Source organism: Amblyomma maculatum, chromosome 5 (assembly GCF_055883805.1).
Source record: "Amblyomma maculatum isolate TAMU_Amacu chromosome 5, ASM5588380v1, whole genome shotgun sequence".
Classification (NCBI taxonomy): Eukaryota; Metazoa; Arthropoda; class Arachnida; order Ixodida; family Ixodidae; genus Amblyomma; species Amblyomma maculatum.
In genome coordinates this window covers 60,502,008-60,517,055 of record NC_139348.1, presented here as the reverse complement: position 1 = coordinate 60,517,055, position 15,048 = coordinate 60,502,008, and the positions used below count along the sequence as shown (strand labels likewise).

Sequence of the window (15,048 nt, the reverse complement as noted above, 5' to 3'; positions counted from 1 at the left end):
GTTCCTGGAAAGAGACTTCGTCCAGATTGAGTAATGCCTTGTACGTTATGCCGTCCGGTCCTGGCGCCGTGGAGCAGCGAATCTTAAAGAGTGCTCGGCGAACTTCACTTAAGGTGATGTCAACGTGATGTCGGCGTTTATGTCGGGTGACGTCATGATGCAGGCTGTATTTAATGTGCAATTGTGTCAATAAATCATCAGTTGAAAGTTAGCGCTCGTGTTGTCTACATCTCTCTCGCCCTTGTTGATATGCGCTAGAACGTGTCTGCAATGCACCAACTCGCCCAACAATCTGTGCTCTTGTGCTAGCACTGTACCCAAAGTCTATGCCGCCATTGTGCAGGAATTCCTGTCGCACAAGGAAGTTGACTTGTAGGTTATGCAACTGGTCTATTGCAGCTGAAGCAAGGATACAGAAAGAAAAATATAGGTGACAATACCTGGCAATGCATCGCGCGACGACGACGCTAACGCCTGTCGCTGCCGCTGGTGCACATCACACGGAGCGAAGGACCTCAGTTAGCGACAAAGACGCGTTTTCAGCCTTGCTTTGTTAGCGCCACCTCTTATTTTGGTAAATGAGTACAGTTACGCTATATCCAGTTTCTTGCAATAAACAGCAACACTGATGAAATTTCTTGAAAAGCGTCGAGCCCCCTCCCCCCCCCCCCAAAAAAAGGGCCCCAGTGCAGCGGCGCCAGCCACAGAATGTTATCTGTTGTAGGCCGTCATTGCACCCGCCACTGCTTCGGTGGTGGACGACAGCAGTTGTCGCGGAGCGCGTCTTTCTCTCCCTCTTCTTTTTTCTTTTTTTTCAATTTCCTCTTCTGTCCGCACGAGAGAGCGGTGGCTCAGCTACAGATCCAGTAGCAGGCCCGTTCATTTTCTTTTCCTTCTTCCTCACGACGCCCATACGCCGCTTTATCGAAGTCGATAAAGCTTCGCTGCAATGCTAGAAGGCATGATACCGAAATCTGGTTTGCAGAAATCATAAATTGGTAGAAGACTAAGTGCTGTTGAAGTATGGTAAATGGAGGTAGTAAAGAGAAAGCTCTACCTACAGATATCTGAAAATATATCTCCTTCATATAATTTACATCAGCTTATCGTAAAACTTAGGTGCCTAAAGAGCTCACAAAATTTTAATTGTCCACTTTTGAGATATATATGGCCAGGTTTGTAGCTCGTATTAAATGTATACGGAGATCCGAAGAGAGAAATTTCAAATCTGAGATAACGATAATGGCCACACTTTTGACAGTACAGATGTATGTAACGTAAGTGCTCTATCAAAGCAAATGATTGCTAGCAGCAGTCACGATTGACAAAAGAGATGTCTGTTTTTGCAGGAATGGACGGATCGGGGAAGACGCCTCAAAGTAAGTATTTTCAATATATCTTAAGTTCTTGAGAATTCGTTACATATACATTCATTTTAAGAATAAACTACTCATTTTCTCTAGCCTCTAAGCATACATTCCTCAACTGACGGAGTTAGTGCGCAAGATTGCCCCTATCCTAACGAACAGGAGTTGGGTCGCACTTGTTTCTACGTTTCTATGGCTAGGGAGTGCAGTGTAAAAAGACGAGGATGAGAAGCAAACCTGAGAGGACTCCCTGTAAGGTTGCTTGGTACTTCGCGCAGGTCTTAATTGTAATGCATACTTCATGCTTTTAGCAGCAAATTAAACCAACCTGCATCCTACGGTCACAGACTAATTGCAATAATAAGGAGATGTAATTCATTATTTACATTTTCTGACCGTGTATGGTGAAACACAATTCTACAAGGCCTCCATGGTCACACATCTGTTTAGTTTCAACCTAACGAAGCTAATAGGCGAATCCCTATTGAAAGCTCCCGTAACGCGTCAAATGGGTATGAACCGGTCCTGTCTTATCCCGTATAAATTTTATACCGGTGTGACCAGACCTGTATGAAGCTTAAACGGGTTCATACTGGTCAGGTCATGTCCGGTATGAATCTCATTCCGTTAGGTGCGATATGGTATAGAGCTAATACAGGGCAGACCATTTACAGTATGCACCTCATACAGTATATCCCAGTCCGTTATGGATATGAAACAGGGCGGACCAGTCCTGTATTGAGCTCATATACAGGACAGGTCATGTCGGTTTTAACTGAAACCAGACAAACCCATCATGAATGAATCTGATACGGGACAGAGTATTTTTGCTTCTCAACACAATTCGGGCGGATCGTGAAGCTCAACCAGGATGACCACATCGGAACATGCCTTCGCGCTAAATAAGCATGAAACCATAGATATTATATGTTGCAACTTTTCTGTATATGTGGAGTATGCGTTGTTTCGCAGATACCTAGAAGGTATGAAGCCGCGAATCTGTGCGCTAGCAAGTACATACACGCATCGCGTTTTGCTTTTGCGTGTGCAACAGTCGCTGCAGCTTATACGATCTTGTGGTGCATCTTCATATCTGCGATTGAAGATCTGCCACCTTCAACACGAAAGTACAAGCAAGAACGTCGCGTTTCGTCAGCAAGGGTAAAATACGCTCGAGAATAAATGAACCACATCGCTGACCATCGAAATATGCACAGGGCAGCCGGACATCTGGAGTCGCTTCCCCGAGTGTTTACGTATGCAAAACACTTGGTCGGAAGTACATTCATTGACGTCGCGGCTCCGCTGGCAGCAGGTGAAGCTAAAACAAGCAGCAATACGTGTTAATGCACCGCATATATCTATATGTAGCAAAAATTGCATGCATTCGAAGACGATGACAAAACACATCAGCACTAGTCAATTGTGACATTCGGAGGTTTGTCTGCAAGACAGCGATACATTGTAAAGATGCAGGACACGGATAACCCTTCGTGATAGCCAGGAAAAAGATTCAGCGTGTTTAAAGAGCGATCGTTCAATTACGACTACAAATTCTACACCCTACAAAAATACACAAACTACGAAAGAGCAATGTTGACTACATAAGCAAAAACATAACCACCGCCACTATATCAAACCGCGGTGTAATTTTTTTTCTTTATTTAAAGTGTGTTCTTGCTGGCCGAGAAGACCAAAGCTCGAATTACATCATGTAAAGCTTGTTCTCTTTTTTTTCGTTTTCAAAAGTAGTCGTGTTATTTTATAGCTCTGCATGCTTTTTTCAGCCTGGCATTAAGTTTTTTTTTTTCTGAAGCAAGTACCACGGACCATACTAGAATTTCCGGAATGAGAGCTCCGCGCGGTTTCATTTTGGTTCAGCCTGTATTAATTAATCAGAAACCGAACGAACGCGTCATTTCCGGAACTGATACCGGGCAGAGTATTTCCGCTTCTGAACGAAGCTCAACCAGAATGGCCATGCCGGACACACCAGCGCAATAAATAAGCATGATACCAAGCATGTTATACAACTATTCTGTATATAAAGAGCACGCTTCGTTTCGCAAATGCCTTGAAAATACGAAGCCGTCGAAGTGTGCGCTAGAAAGCATATGCACGCGTCGCGTCCTTTTTCCGCGTACAACAGTGGCTGCAGCTCGTACGAGCTTGCGGTGCGTCTTCATATCTGCGACTGAAGATTTGCCGCCTTCAACGCGAAAGTAGAAGAGCGAACGTATCGTTTCGCTAGCGATGAAAAAAAACTGCTCGAGAAAAAATAAACAAACATGCGCAGATAATAATAAATAATAATAATAATAATACCGGGCGACGCATTCTCGAATGTTTACATATTGAGACCGCTCATTCGGGTTGGTTGACTGTACAACTTTTAATTACATCGGAAATGGGCGTCATCTTCCCCGCTCCCGGCACGCGTGCCGGGGAAGACGGGGAGTCGTACGCCCGCGGATTTGAGGCTTACAGGTAGCCCTTGGCTTGTTGCGGCCTCTTCCGCCAGATGGACGGTGCGGTGCTGGATCGCAGGGTCCGCTCTTCGCAGCAGGGTATCCCAGGCCTCTCTACTTGTAATATTTTGTCCTGTCTCTGGAGATTGTGGGCACTCCCAAATTATGTGGTCGAGGGTCCCTCTCGCTCCACTGTGTTTGCACAGATCATTGTCCCTAAGGTCTGCTAGCGCGTGAAACGCCCAGAACGGGTTCATGAACGTATTAGTTTGTATCCATCTCCACGCGACAGCTTCTTTATTATTTAGTCTAACATCTGGCGGGGGTACCAGTCTGCGTCCCAATTTATAATGGTCGATATTTCCCCGTAAATTTGCAGACGCTCGTCGTATGCCCAGTGTCCGGGGGTCTCGACGGCTACCCGGAAGTAGAGATCTCGGGCTAGCTCGTGAGCCGCCTCGTTACCAGGGACGGCAGCGTGAGCGGTTGTCCAAATTAACTGATTTTTCCTATTCAGCGTTCGTTGGGTGAGAATTTTGGCCGCCTCGGGCGATATCCTCCCCTTCCCAAAATTTTGAATGGCCGTTTTGCTGTCGCTAATGATTATCTTGGCTTCCGTTTCAACGCAAGCTAGCTCTATCGCAACTTCTTCTGCAGTCTCTATATTTCGGCCTGTGATGGCTGCCGTGGATACTGGTGCCCCTCGGCCATCGACTACCGAAGCTACCGCCGCACCTATTCTGCAACTTGCCCCATCAACATAGACTACTTCCTTTGCTCCCATGTTCTTAAACCGTCGCTCTAGAGGTTCGGTTCGTTTGACCCTTCTTTCGACATTAAATTCTGGATGCATATTTCTAGGGAAGGGGGGACTACCAAGGCATTTATGAGTTCACTATTAATTGTCCTTTTTTTTATCTCATATGTCTGTGTTGAGGCTTCAAGGATTGCCCTGCCCGTCTCTGTCGTGCTTAGTCTAATTGGGAAACTCGCACTGCCTCCGCCAATTCTGCTCATTGGTTATGCACCCAGAGTTCGAGCGGGCGTTCGCTCGAGGTACCCATGGGTCGTCCTAGCGCCTTCTTAACGCATCTTCGAATCAGGCAGTCTAACTTCTTTTTTTGCCGGCCTTGATGTCCAGGTAGGGCGTGTCGTAACTGATTCTGCTCATTACGTACGCCTGGATTAGTGTTAGTAAATTTCTCTCCTTGAGGCCTCTTCCTTTAGGGGCGCCCTTACCTCGGCCTCCGTGATGGGGGAACGCTGGTTGTCTGCAAAGTACGTTTTTACAAACTTAATCATAAACGCCGCATCGTCTCCTTCAAAGGCGTGTCTGACTTTTGCCAATCTTATCCCCGATTGAATTTTTGAATTTGTTGGGTCAAACAGATGCCAGAGTATGCCCCACCTTTTGGAGAGATTCATGGCTCCCTCAATTTCGTCGCATCTTCTGAGCCAGTTTTGTTCGCACAATATGATCGCGTAGTTTTCAATTTCCTTGTTATGTCTCGCGATTCGTCTTCTAAGATTCTTGTTCCACTTTGGCTTTTCATCCTGCGCTCCATGCTTTGTTTAGCGTCCCACATGTGGGGCAGTCGGCTATCTGCTCTACCAGGAGCGTCGTCCCCTACCAGCGTCTTTGTCGCCAATGTTCTCAATCCGTTGTAATTGCGCGGTTACGCTGATTTCTCTAAATTTATCTCATTCCGCGGCCGGTTGGCACGACCTGTGCGTTTTGACGCCATCTTTGAGGACCGAAACGACAATGAAATGGTCACTGCCAAAATTTTGCTCCGAATTTTGCCGGTCTAAACCCTGCAAGTCTTCAAAATGTTAGGTCTGGGGATGTGTCTGCGCATACGCTATTACCCGGCCTTGTTGGATGATCGGGATCCGTATGGAGGGTGAGACCTATCTCGTGCGTGTCCTTTGGTGTCCTGAATACCATAGCCCCATTCTTGATGTCTGGCGGTAAAGTCACCAACGATCAGCAAGGGATTATTCCCTGCCGCCTTGATGGCTTTGCGCATAAGGGCCCTAAACCTAATTTTCTTTTGCCTGGGTGAGCTATAAATATTAAGAAGGAATAGACTGGGATCCTTCTTTCATCCCGTTAATATCTCGAGGAATACGTTCTCGATATCTCTCGAATTCAAATCGTGTTCTATCACCGCTACATTGCGCTTGACAAAGGTCGCCACCGTCGATTTCGCACCTCTATCACTGTTGAACACCTGGTATCCCATTAGTTTGGCTCCCTTCCCTGTTTCCTGAAGGGCGATTGCGAAGGGGGTCTCAGTTATGAGTGGAAGGTATTGCTACAGCAGCGCTCTTTTGCGCTGGAAGCCGCGACAGTTCTACTGCCAAATTTGGTTTTCAATTACGCGCCTGGCCATTTTGCAGCTGGGCTAGGGTTTGCTCGACATTCTGCTGCCACGAGTTGACGCCTATGATCTCGGTTGCATTTTTGCATTTCCCCTTGCAAGTACCTGTACCTGGCTCTGAATTTGGTTCATGAATTGGGCTATTTGGCTCATGAATGAATTCAATTTTTTGTCAAGACCACTAAGGAAAGCGATGACGTCACCGCTAGGGCATGAAGCGTCGGAGCTTGTTGTGGCTGTAGGAAGAAGAAAAATTACCGACGATTACGTTACTTCCTAATGCGAAATTTGAGCGCAGCAAATAAGCTGTTTCACCTTTTCGATAGATTGAGGCAAAGAAATCGAGCAACACATGTATGCGCTATCACAGAATTTTTTTTTATTTTTCACACGTATTCCTTTAACAAAGACTCCACTAACAGTTCTTGACAGTCATGAAGGAAGCTTTGTGGTCGGAGAAATAAACTGATATATGTTCGATTTGGTACACCAATGCTTGATTCTCAAAGATGAGATCTATACAAGTGCCTCGCGAGGTTGTCACAGCCGTGGAACGCGTTACGAGCGAGAGGAACGGGATGTTCTCCCGCATAAGTGTGAAGAAATTCCTGTTTGTCTTTTTGTCAACATTAAAGTCCCCCACTACTAACATCGGTGTCGGCTCGGGCGGTGCACATATACAGATCCGCCGCCACCGATCTGGCTCTCTGATTGCCACCGCACAGGGGTTGCATTGGAGGAGGAGCGAAGAAAGGAATTAAGTTCGAGCCGGCGCTTTGACAACCGGAGACTCGCAGGAAGAGGGGAGAGGGGGGCTGCGTGTACACCCAGGGGCAAACGATGGGGGGCAGAAGCGCGCGCAGCAAGCGGACAACGTGATAAAGGGAGGAGGGAAGAGATAGCAGCGACTGACTGATGCTGCTGACGCCGATAGTGAGTCAACCCCAGCTGCGGAGTTGGGTTCAGGGACAACGCCGCCGATGCCGACGCAAACAATATGATACCCTCGCTTCCGCATCGCCAAGAACCAGGTCTAGCCGTGGGACGGTGGTCACGTATTCGTCGACGTGCCGGGGCCTACGTGAAATAACCGGCGCGTCGGCAACTGAAGAGCACCCTATCCGCCACACAGGAACAGGGGGGGGGGGACCCTCCCCTCCTCTTTCTGCATGGCGGCGACGGTGTTCTATGCAGTCACGTTATCTTGACTCTCTAGCGGCGTCAGCGACATCCAGCGGTATCAGTCGGTCGCTGCTAGCGCTGGGGGGATGAAAGGGGGGCGGAGCTGGTTACGAGGCCGACGACGACGCCGACGCCGACGCAAAACCCAGGAATGGACGCCAAAGAGCTGCGCTCTAAAAGAAAATGCACGGGCCTGCTACTGGCTCTGTGGCCGTGCCATCTCCTTTGCCTCGTGCAGACAGAAGAGAAAGTAGAGATGAAAGAAGAGGAAGAGATAGAGAATGACGCGCGCCGCAACAACAGCCGTCGTCCACCACCGAAGCGGTGGCGGGTGCAATGACGGCCTACAACAGATAAAAATTCGGTGGCAGGCTAGCCCCGCCGCAAGCGGCGGTGACCTACCTGCCTCAGCCTCATCAGGAGAGTCCGTCGGAACATGAGCTCGTTCTTGAGAGACGTGTAATAAAAGCGGTTGCGTCTACCAGTGCCGAGTGCACTACTGTGTCTGTTGTGCTATCGAGTTCCATTCTTGGAGGCAAAGATTAAGCGTCCTCTAAATTTTTCTTTTCCTTCTTCCTACAACCACAACAACAACCCGTATATGCATAGTTCAGAGTGGTGTTTTGCTTCGCCGCTCCACGTGCGTTTTGCCGGCGACGGGGCTAGTTCTCGACTACTTGAAAAAGGGCAGCTTGCTCCGCTGAAAACTCCCCCTGATGGGCCTAGGAAATGTAGGTCACCGCCGCTTGCGGCGGGGGCTAGCTTGCCACATAATTTTTCTGCTTTAGGTCGTCATTGCACCCGCCATCGTTTCGGTGGTGGAGGACGACTGTTGTTGCCGGCGCGCGTCTTTCTCTCCTTCTTTTTCTTCCTTCTCTAATTTCTCTTCTGTCCGCACCGGGCAGCTGAGGTCGCTCAGCTGCAGAGCCGGTAGCCGGCCCGTTCATTTTCGTTTCCTTCTTCCTACAGCCACCACAACAATGCCGAAATGGGTGATTGGCTATACTATAGTTGGTTTAGAGGAGAGGCAACCACGAAATTTTCATGGAGTCATAGGTGCGTTGTTCAGGCAGAGCCATGTTGCTTGGGTGATCAGCGGTCGTATCTGCGACAAGCGGTAGAGACGCGTAGCCGAAAGGCCTAACCCAAGCAGCACACCAGCATTGGTCCAACAATGGTTCATCACTGGAAAAGAATGGCATCAATATTGGACTGATATTGGCATTTGGGCATTTTACTACATTCTCCATTCTTGGCCCATCTTTCGTTCCAAGATTGGTCCAGTGTTCAACCAAGCTGGAGCCACCAATGTAGGCACAATATTAGACTTTCCATTCATGCACCATGATTCTTGCCAATACTGTCCAGCATTATACCATCATTGTATTACCAATATTTGTTTAATACAAGCTATTCCATTGATGGCCCATTGTCAATGCCAATATCATACCAATGGTTAGCCATTGCAGGTGCACTGGCTACTCCATTCATGCCGCATATTGTCGATACCAATATTAATCCAATGGTTTATGGGTACACCGGCTACTCCATTCATGTGCCATTGATGATGTCAAGATTACACAATTTGTGGCACTGCCTGTGCAGGCCATAAAATGCAGCCTTTTTCATTCTAGCCATATTCGTGACAGCACATCGAACTTGCTGGGACAATAATGGCCTTTCAAATAGGAGTGGCCATATAAATTCAAATTGTTGCTCATGAGCAACCAGTAGATATTCACAAAACAAGGGCATGGTTCACAAAAAGATAATATTTATTGCAATTGTTACTATAGATGGCAGTTGTTACTAGCCAGCGCTGAGGGCACACACAGCAGCAGTTAGCGGGGCAGCAGCAGGGTTGGTCAGGGCAGGGCGGGCTCTCGGGAAGTGGAAGGGGCCAGGGAGCTGGAGGGCACACTCATAGGCGTAGTGAGGGGGCTGACCCTGCAATTGCATTCACAGGTGGCATGCCTGGTTCGCCAGGGGAGGTTTCAGCATAACGCCTTTTTCTTCCACCCCCCCTGTCACAGGAACCAGGCAGCCACCTGCGAATAAATGCGTGTGCCTCCAAATCGTCCACCCCAACTTTTTCGCAAATGGCACCTGAACAAAAACAATGAGGAAACAAAATTTACAACACTATTACGAGGCATATAAAATAGGATTCATGTACCAAAATTTATGGTCAATGAGAAACACTATACTGATGAGTTCCAGACTAGTTTCAGCTGCCTTGGGTTTATTAGGATGAAAGACGCACATACACTGCATAGCATGTGCCCTGTTGCATTTTGATCGCCTCCACAGCAATACGGCTGAGACAGCCAGTGTTTCATCCCACACCAGGAATTAGTGCTTGATTATCGGCTGTCTCCGCATATGACTGGCGCGCTAGTTTTTTGCCGCTCCGACGCTTTCTCCGATGTGCAAACAGTTTATACTAATAATCATTACTAACAGAATGTTCGGCGACCATTTTCATTTTTTTAAATGGCTAGATATAATATACACAAGCGATCTAAGCCCACGACTGCTGCACTGGCCGCTGGTAAGCTGATATACGCTTTTGACTGGTTTTGTGGGTAGTTCACTTAAACGGGAGCTCACTTAAACGGGTAGCTCACAGGTGCATCATTTTTACACATATACTGCTTGTCCAAGCAAATTTGATCCAAGGGATAAAAAAAAACATTTCGGAGGCAGGCAAAGGAAACCAGATATATATTGCTGGAAGCTACCTTGAGCGCCACAGAAAAGGTTTTGTTTGGAATCCGTATTGACATTATTTACCTAAATTACTGATTAATGACTTACACAATAAATGGTGTTGCTACTTTGAAGAGTACCGGCACTATCCACGTTTGATTATTTGTGATAAAGAACCCTCACGTCTGCATTTTGAACGCCAGATACAATAGGAAACCACGAAAATACAGAAATCTGATTGCCGGACAATACAATTGAGGACTTGGCTTGGCTCGACAGCCCTGTGTAGCGTTAGACATACAAGTTGCCTATGGTTTCTTCGTCCGCGCCAGCACATCGTCCAACAAGACTGTATTTGTATTTTACAGCTGAAAAATACTGTTAAACTCATTTATATCCTTACCGCTTTGTAGTCATTATCCGCATTGCAAAGTTCGGCGCGTTCATTGTAACTCGAGCCTTCATGTGCGTCAAAGGGCCGACGCGAAGCAACCATCGCCAGCATATCACCCTTACTCATGCATGGGGCTAGCAATCTTAGCGGCAGGTTGTTTTGTCCGCTCAAAATCATGTTGTGAGCTGCACAGTTGAGGTGCGCGAATGGGCTGGTAACGGTTTCGGTATCTACATAACCCAGAATTTATCTACAGCTGGAAAAAAAGGTACACATGAGGTTTCTAACCGCAAATATTGAAACAGGGGTTTCCGAACGTGCTCACCGACTCTGTAAGTCCTATTTATTGTCTAAAGTGAATATTTAGTACTTGAAGCGAATAACCTCACTTCCCCACGTACAAAATAAAAATTTTCTGCGCTGTCCTAAGTGGCTGCCAGCAATGCACCACCGGTTTCCATCGTCCGTTTCTAATGGTTTATTTAAAACCCTTGGCTCAAGCTATGGGGCGCAGCAGGTGTAATGTAGCTTGAATAAAACCTGCAAGAGATCATATATATGGGTAGATTTGTAAGGTTTACAGATTTCACTTACAAATTCTACAGGAATCGCGTCACTGCGGCCTTTCTTTAAAATTGACGCGTAATAGCGCTATATTCGTGGCTAAAATAAAGTAATCAACGCATTAATTCAGCTTAGCAAATGCAGCTGTAACAGAAAGTGAGGGCTGGCTACACCTAAGGTGTGCCTAGCTTTCTAATTTTCTTAGATGGCACAACCGTTCGAAATATGGAATATTAAAAAAAGCCCTTGATATTGGCTTTCTCACAGCGTATTATGGGTGCCTTAGATAAGAAACATAATCGAGGTCCCATGGCTATCTTTCGTTTCCAATGAAATTCTTATATGTGGTGGGCAAGTATCTAGACACAAAAGAATTAACCTTAGTTTTTCAAGATACGCGTAGTTTCCTCGAAAAAAAAACAATTGTATGGTATATCTCTAGAGGTAGAAAACGCTGCTTTTGCCATTTCAAAATGTTGCAAGTTTGGATACCATGATTTTGTCATCTGCTCTTTTTTACTCACTAAATATATGCAGGTTTTATATTTACAAGCACTATTAGAAACCTATTTTGTTTTTGCAGTTGTGTTATTAAAAAATCGCAAACTTTTCTTCAGGAGCGATACGCTGCAAAAATATTCATTTTTAACCTTATGTACTGGCATATGATGCATTAGGTTGGTTGCACTAAATATGTTTTCACTTCCTGACGCATGTTCTTAATTCCAGGCAGTATCTGGAGCTCCAGACCACTAGGTGTGTTCTCCACAACGCATCAAAATTGCTCAGAATTCGAAAACAGCAGTAAAGGGCGAATTTGCTGCAATTAAAAAAAGATCATCTTCGATTTTCATTCAAATCCCTCTCAAAAATCTTCAGTACCTCAAAAATATCACGGACTAAAAAGTGTTGCGTTATACTGTTTAAAAATATAACATTAAATATTAAACCGAGTGCTTGTGCTGATAATGGCCAAACTCAGCCTGCATTCTTGCAAGATCCAATAATATCTTGGCACAGAAACTATTTTTCTACATTATCTAGGTTCCATTCTTTATTTCTGAAAAAATTTGAAGCTCTAGATTTGTGTGTGTATCTGCATATTATTTTGAAATTGGACAAAAGTAAGAAAATGGTAAAATAAGGAAAACTGATTAGAATTGAAGAAACGGCTGCAACATCAATTTTTATCAAAATCTGTGGAAACAATGCAAAGTACTTTGTTAATTTGAGTCAGTAAATATATTGAATTCTGCAAAATGTAATATTAGAAATATAAAAATGCTTGTTTTTGTTCTATAGATGTGCTTATATGGCTCCCCCTTATGGAATAGGCATCAAAACTTCAATTTAGTATTTGCTTAATTTAGTTACATTTTACCTTAAGTAAAATTTAAAACATTGTCAGCGCTTAACACCGTTTTTCTGCTTCTGGACAAAATACTTAATATAGCTTAAAATGGTATTAATTCACTATTTCTGTCAATTTCATGGCAGAACGCAAGTGAAGGCTGAACTTTTTCTCTGTCCTGCATTCTTTTTTATTGCTAGGTGCAATAGTATTCAATCTAGGTTATTAATATATTATTCCATTTGTAAGCTTTGACCACCACTAACAATACTATATTTTTGAAGATGATTTTTCAATGTGTAATTTTTATAATTACAATCTTAAGCAAATCGCTTTCCAGCATAATACTTTTGGTGGCGTTACAGAGAACACACATAGCAGCTTAGAGCTCCAAATTCTGCCTTAAATTAACAGTATGACCTGCGTAATAAACACAGAATATTTTAGTGCAAACAACGCAATGCGTCACGCCAGTATGTAAGGTTGAACATTAACATTTTTGTAGCGCGTTGTTCTTGAAGCAAAGTTTGCGATTTTTTACTAAATCAACTGCATCAATGAAACACACTTTTAATACTTCTTATACAAGTAAACGTTACCCAAATGCGGTGAGTAAAAAACAGTGGATGACAAAATTTTACGCAACCAGCTGGCCTCCAAACGTGCAACTTTTTGAAACGACAAAAACGGCGTTTTCCAGCTTTAGTGAGAGGCGTTTTTTTTTTTTTCGAGAATACTACGCCGCATCTGGCAAACCTAAGGGTCATTCCTTTGTGTCGAGACATTAGCCCACGACATATGAAAATTTAATTTAAAAAATGGTCATGGCACCACGATTACTGTTCCTGTCCGAAGACATCCATATTTGTTTTCATTTCGTCTCTTCAGCAGGCTGGTTTAGCCAATGCGGTGAATAAAAGTATCATCGCATATAATAAAGATTTTCGCGCTATATGTTATACCTAAAGCTACCTATATTGTCACAACTGTCATACATTATTTGTAGCTGAAACATCACAAAAGGGATTCGATTGCAAATTGTTCGCTAGTTAAATAGACGTACGAGATGACACACGTATACTTTGTAGAATACAATTTAGGAAAGAGCAGATACAAACTACAGGCGAATAATGCTATGATATGGAGCATATGTATTACTCCGGTTAACAGTAAAAAAATCAACTTTTAACATATTAATATATTCGACAAACTATTGCATGCTCACATAGGAACACAATTAATGAGCTCATCCACGCATCTAAGGTCTATGGGCATTAGACGTGTGGATGACTTCGTTTTATTCCAATTCGTGCGTCACTCAAAATAATTGAACGAGAAAAAGTTAATGTCTACACAATTTTCAGTGAGTATACCACAAATTATGCTAAGGTGCTTCATATATGTCACATCACCTAGCAAGTGAAATGGGATAACAGAAGTAATCAGACTCTAACCCTGATCAGCATTTCGCTTTTGCGCCATCTTTGTAAGTTTTTAGGCAGGCTTTTCCACTGATTATCCTCTTCTTTATACCCCTGCCACCCACAAGACACAAATCTTCTGGGGGTACCGAACTGTTGGTTTTTGCACCAGTGATACAACTTAATCGATCCATTTATACGTAGAAAACACTCTCGTTGCGCACCTAAAAAAATGAAAGCATGTATGTGTAGGCGAAGTCATTCACCGGCGATTTAATAATATGATTTGAACAATAAAATCAAAGGATCACACTCGAAGTAACAAAAAAGTGGTGGAGAGACAGCAATTGAAGCAATGAAAGGCGGTTGCTTTCTGCAAAAAGCCAATAGCAAGAGGTCCACCGTCTATAAGAATAGGCAATAAAAATAAGGCATATTTAAAGGCGCATGCAGCAGTTACAGTGATGCAGTGCTACCTTTTTTTTGGCAGGCTTTTCCGCTGATTTTCTTCTTCTTTATTGCCCTTCCAACCACAGGACACATATCTTCTGGGGGTTGTCGGTTTTCGCACCAGTGATACAACTCAATCGATCCACTTCTACGTAGAAAACGCTCCCGATGGGCATCTAAAAAAATGAAAGCATGTATGTGCAGGCTAAATCATTCACACATGATAAAACAATATGATTTGAACAATGAAATCAAATGATCACACCCAGAGCAACAAGAAAGTGGTGGAGAGATAGAAATTGAAGCAATGAAAGGCGGTTGCTTACTGAACAAAGCCTATAGTAAGAGGTCCGGCGTCTATAAGAATAGGCAATAAATTAAGGCACGTTTATAGGTGCATGCAGCAGTTAAAGTCATGCAGTGCTACCTTTCTGTTTCACTGCAGTGATTGGTATAAATATTACAGCAATTGCTAGGCATCTCAGGTAACCCTATTGAAAACTTCATCCAAGGTACCGAGGAGCAGTGGCGTGTTATTTGCAGCTGTTAACGGAAAGACAGGCTATCCTATGAGTGCATGCGCATTTCCTCCTTTTTGTATACTTGAATAAAAGCGACTGAACAGTGAGTGTTGTAAGAGGTGCAGCGTCCCTAGGAATGGGGAACAAAATTAAGTTTTAGTAAACAGAGGTACAAAAAGAAGCAAATATGCCTGCAATAATAGCATGATGGCCTACCTTTTGATCAACAGCTGTAAA

General features: G+C 44.4%; 1 protein-coding gene across 1 annotated transcript in view; it reads left to right on the top strand.

Annotated features, from left to right (window-relative positions):
• The window catches only part of LOC146188401 (uncharacterized), an 87,728-nt gene that overhangs the window by 51,889 nt on the left and 20,791 nt on the right, over positions 1-15,048 (top strand). The window contains exon 3 of the mRNA XM_084603103.1: positions 1,350-1,379. Within this exon, the coding sequence (XP_084459229.1) occupies positions 1,350-1,379 (30 nt within the window). The remainder of the gene's footprint in view (positions 1-1,349; positions 1,380-15,048) is intronic.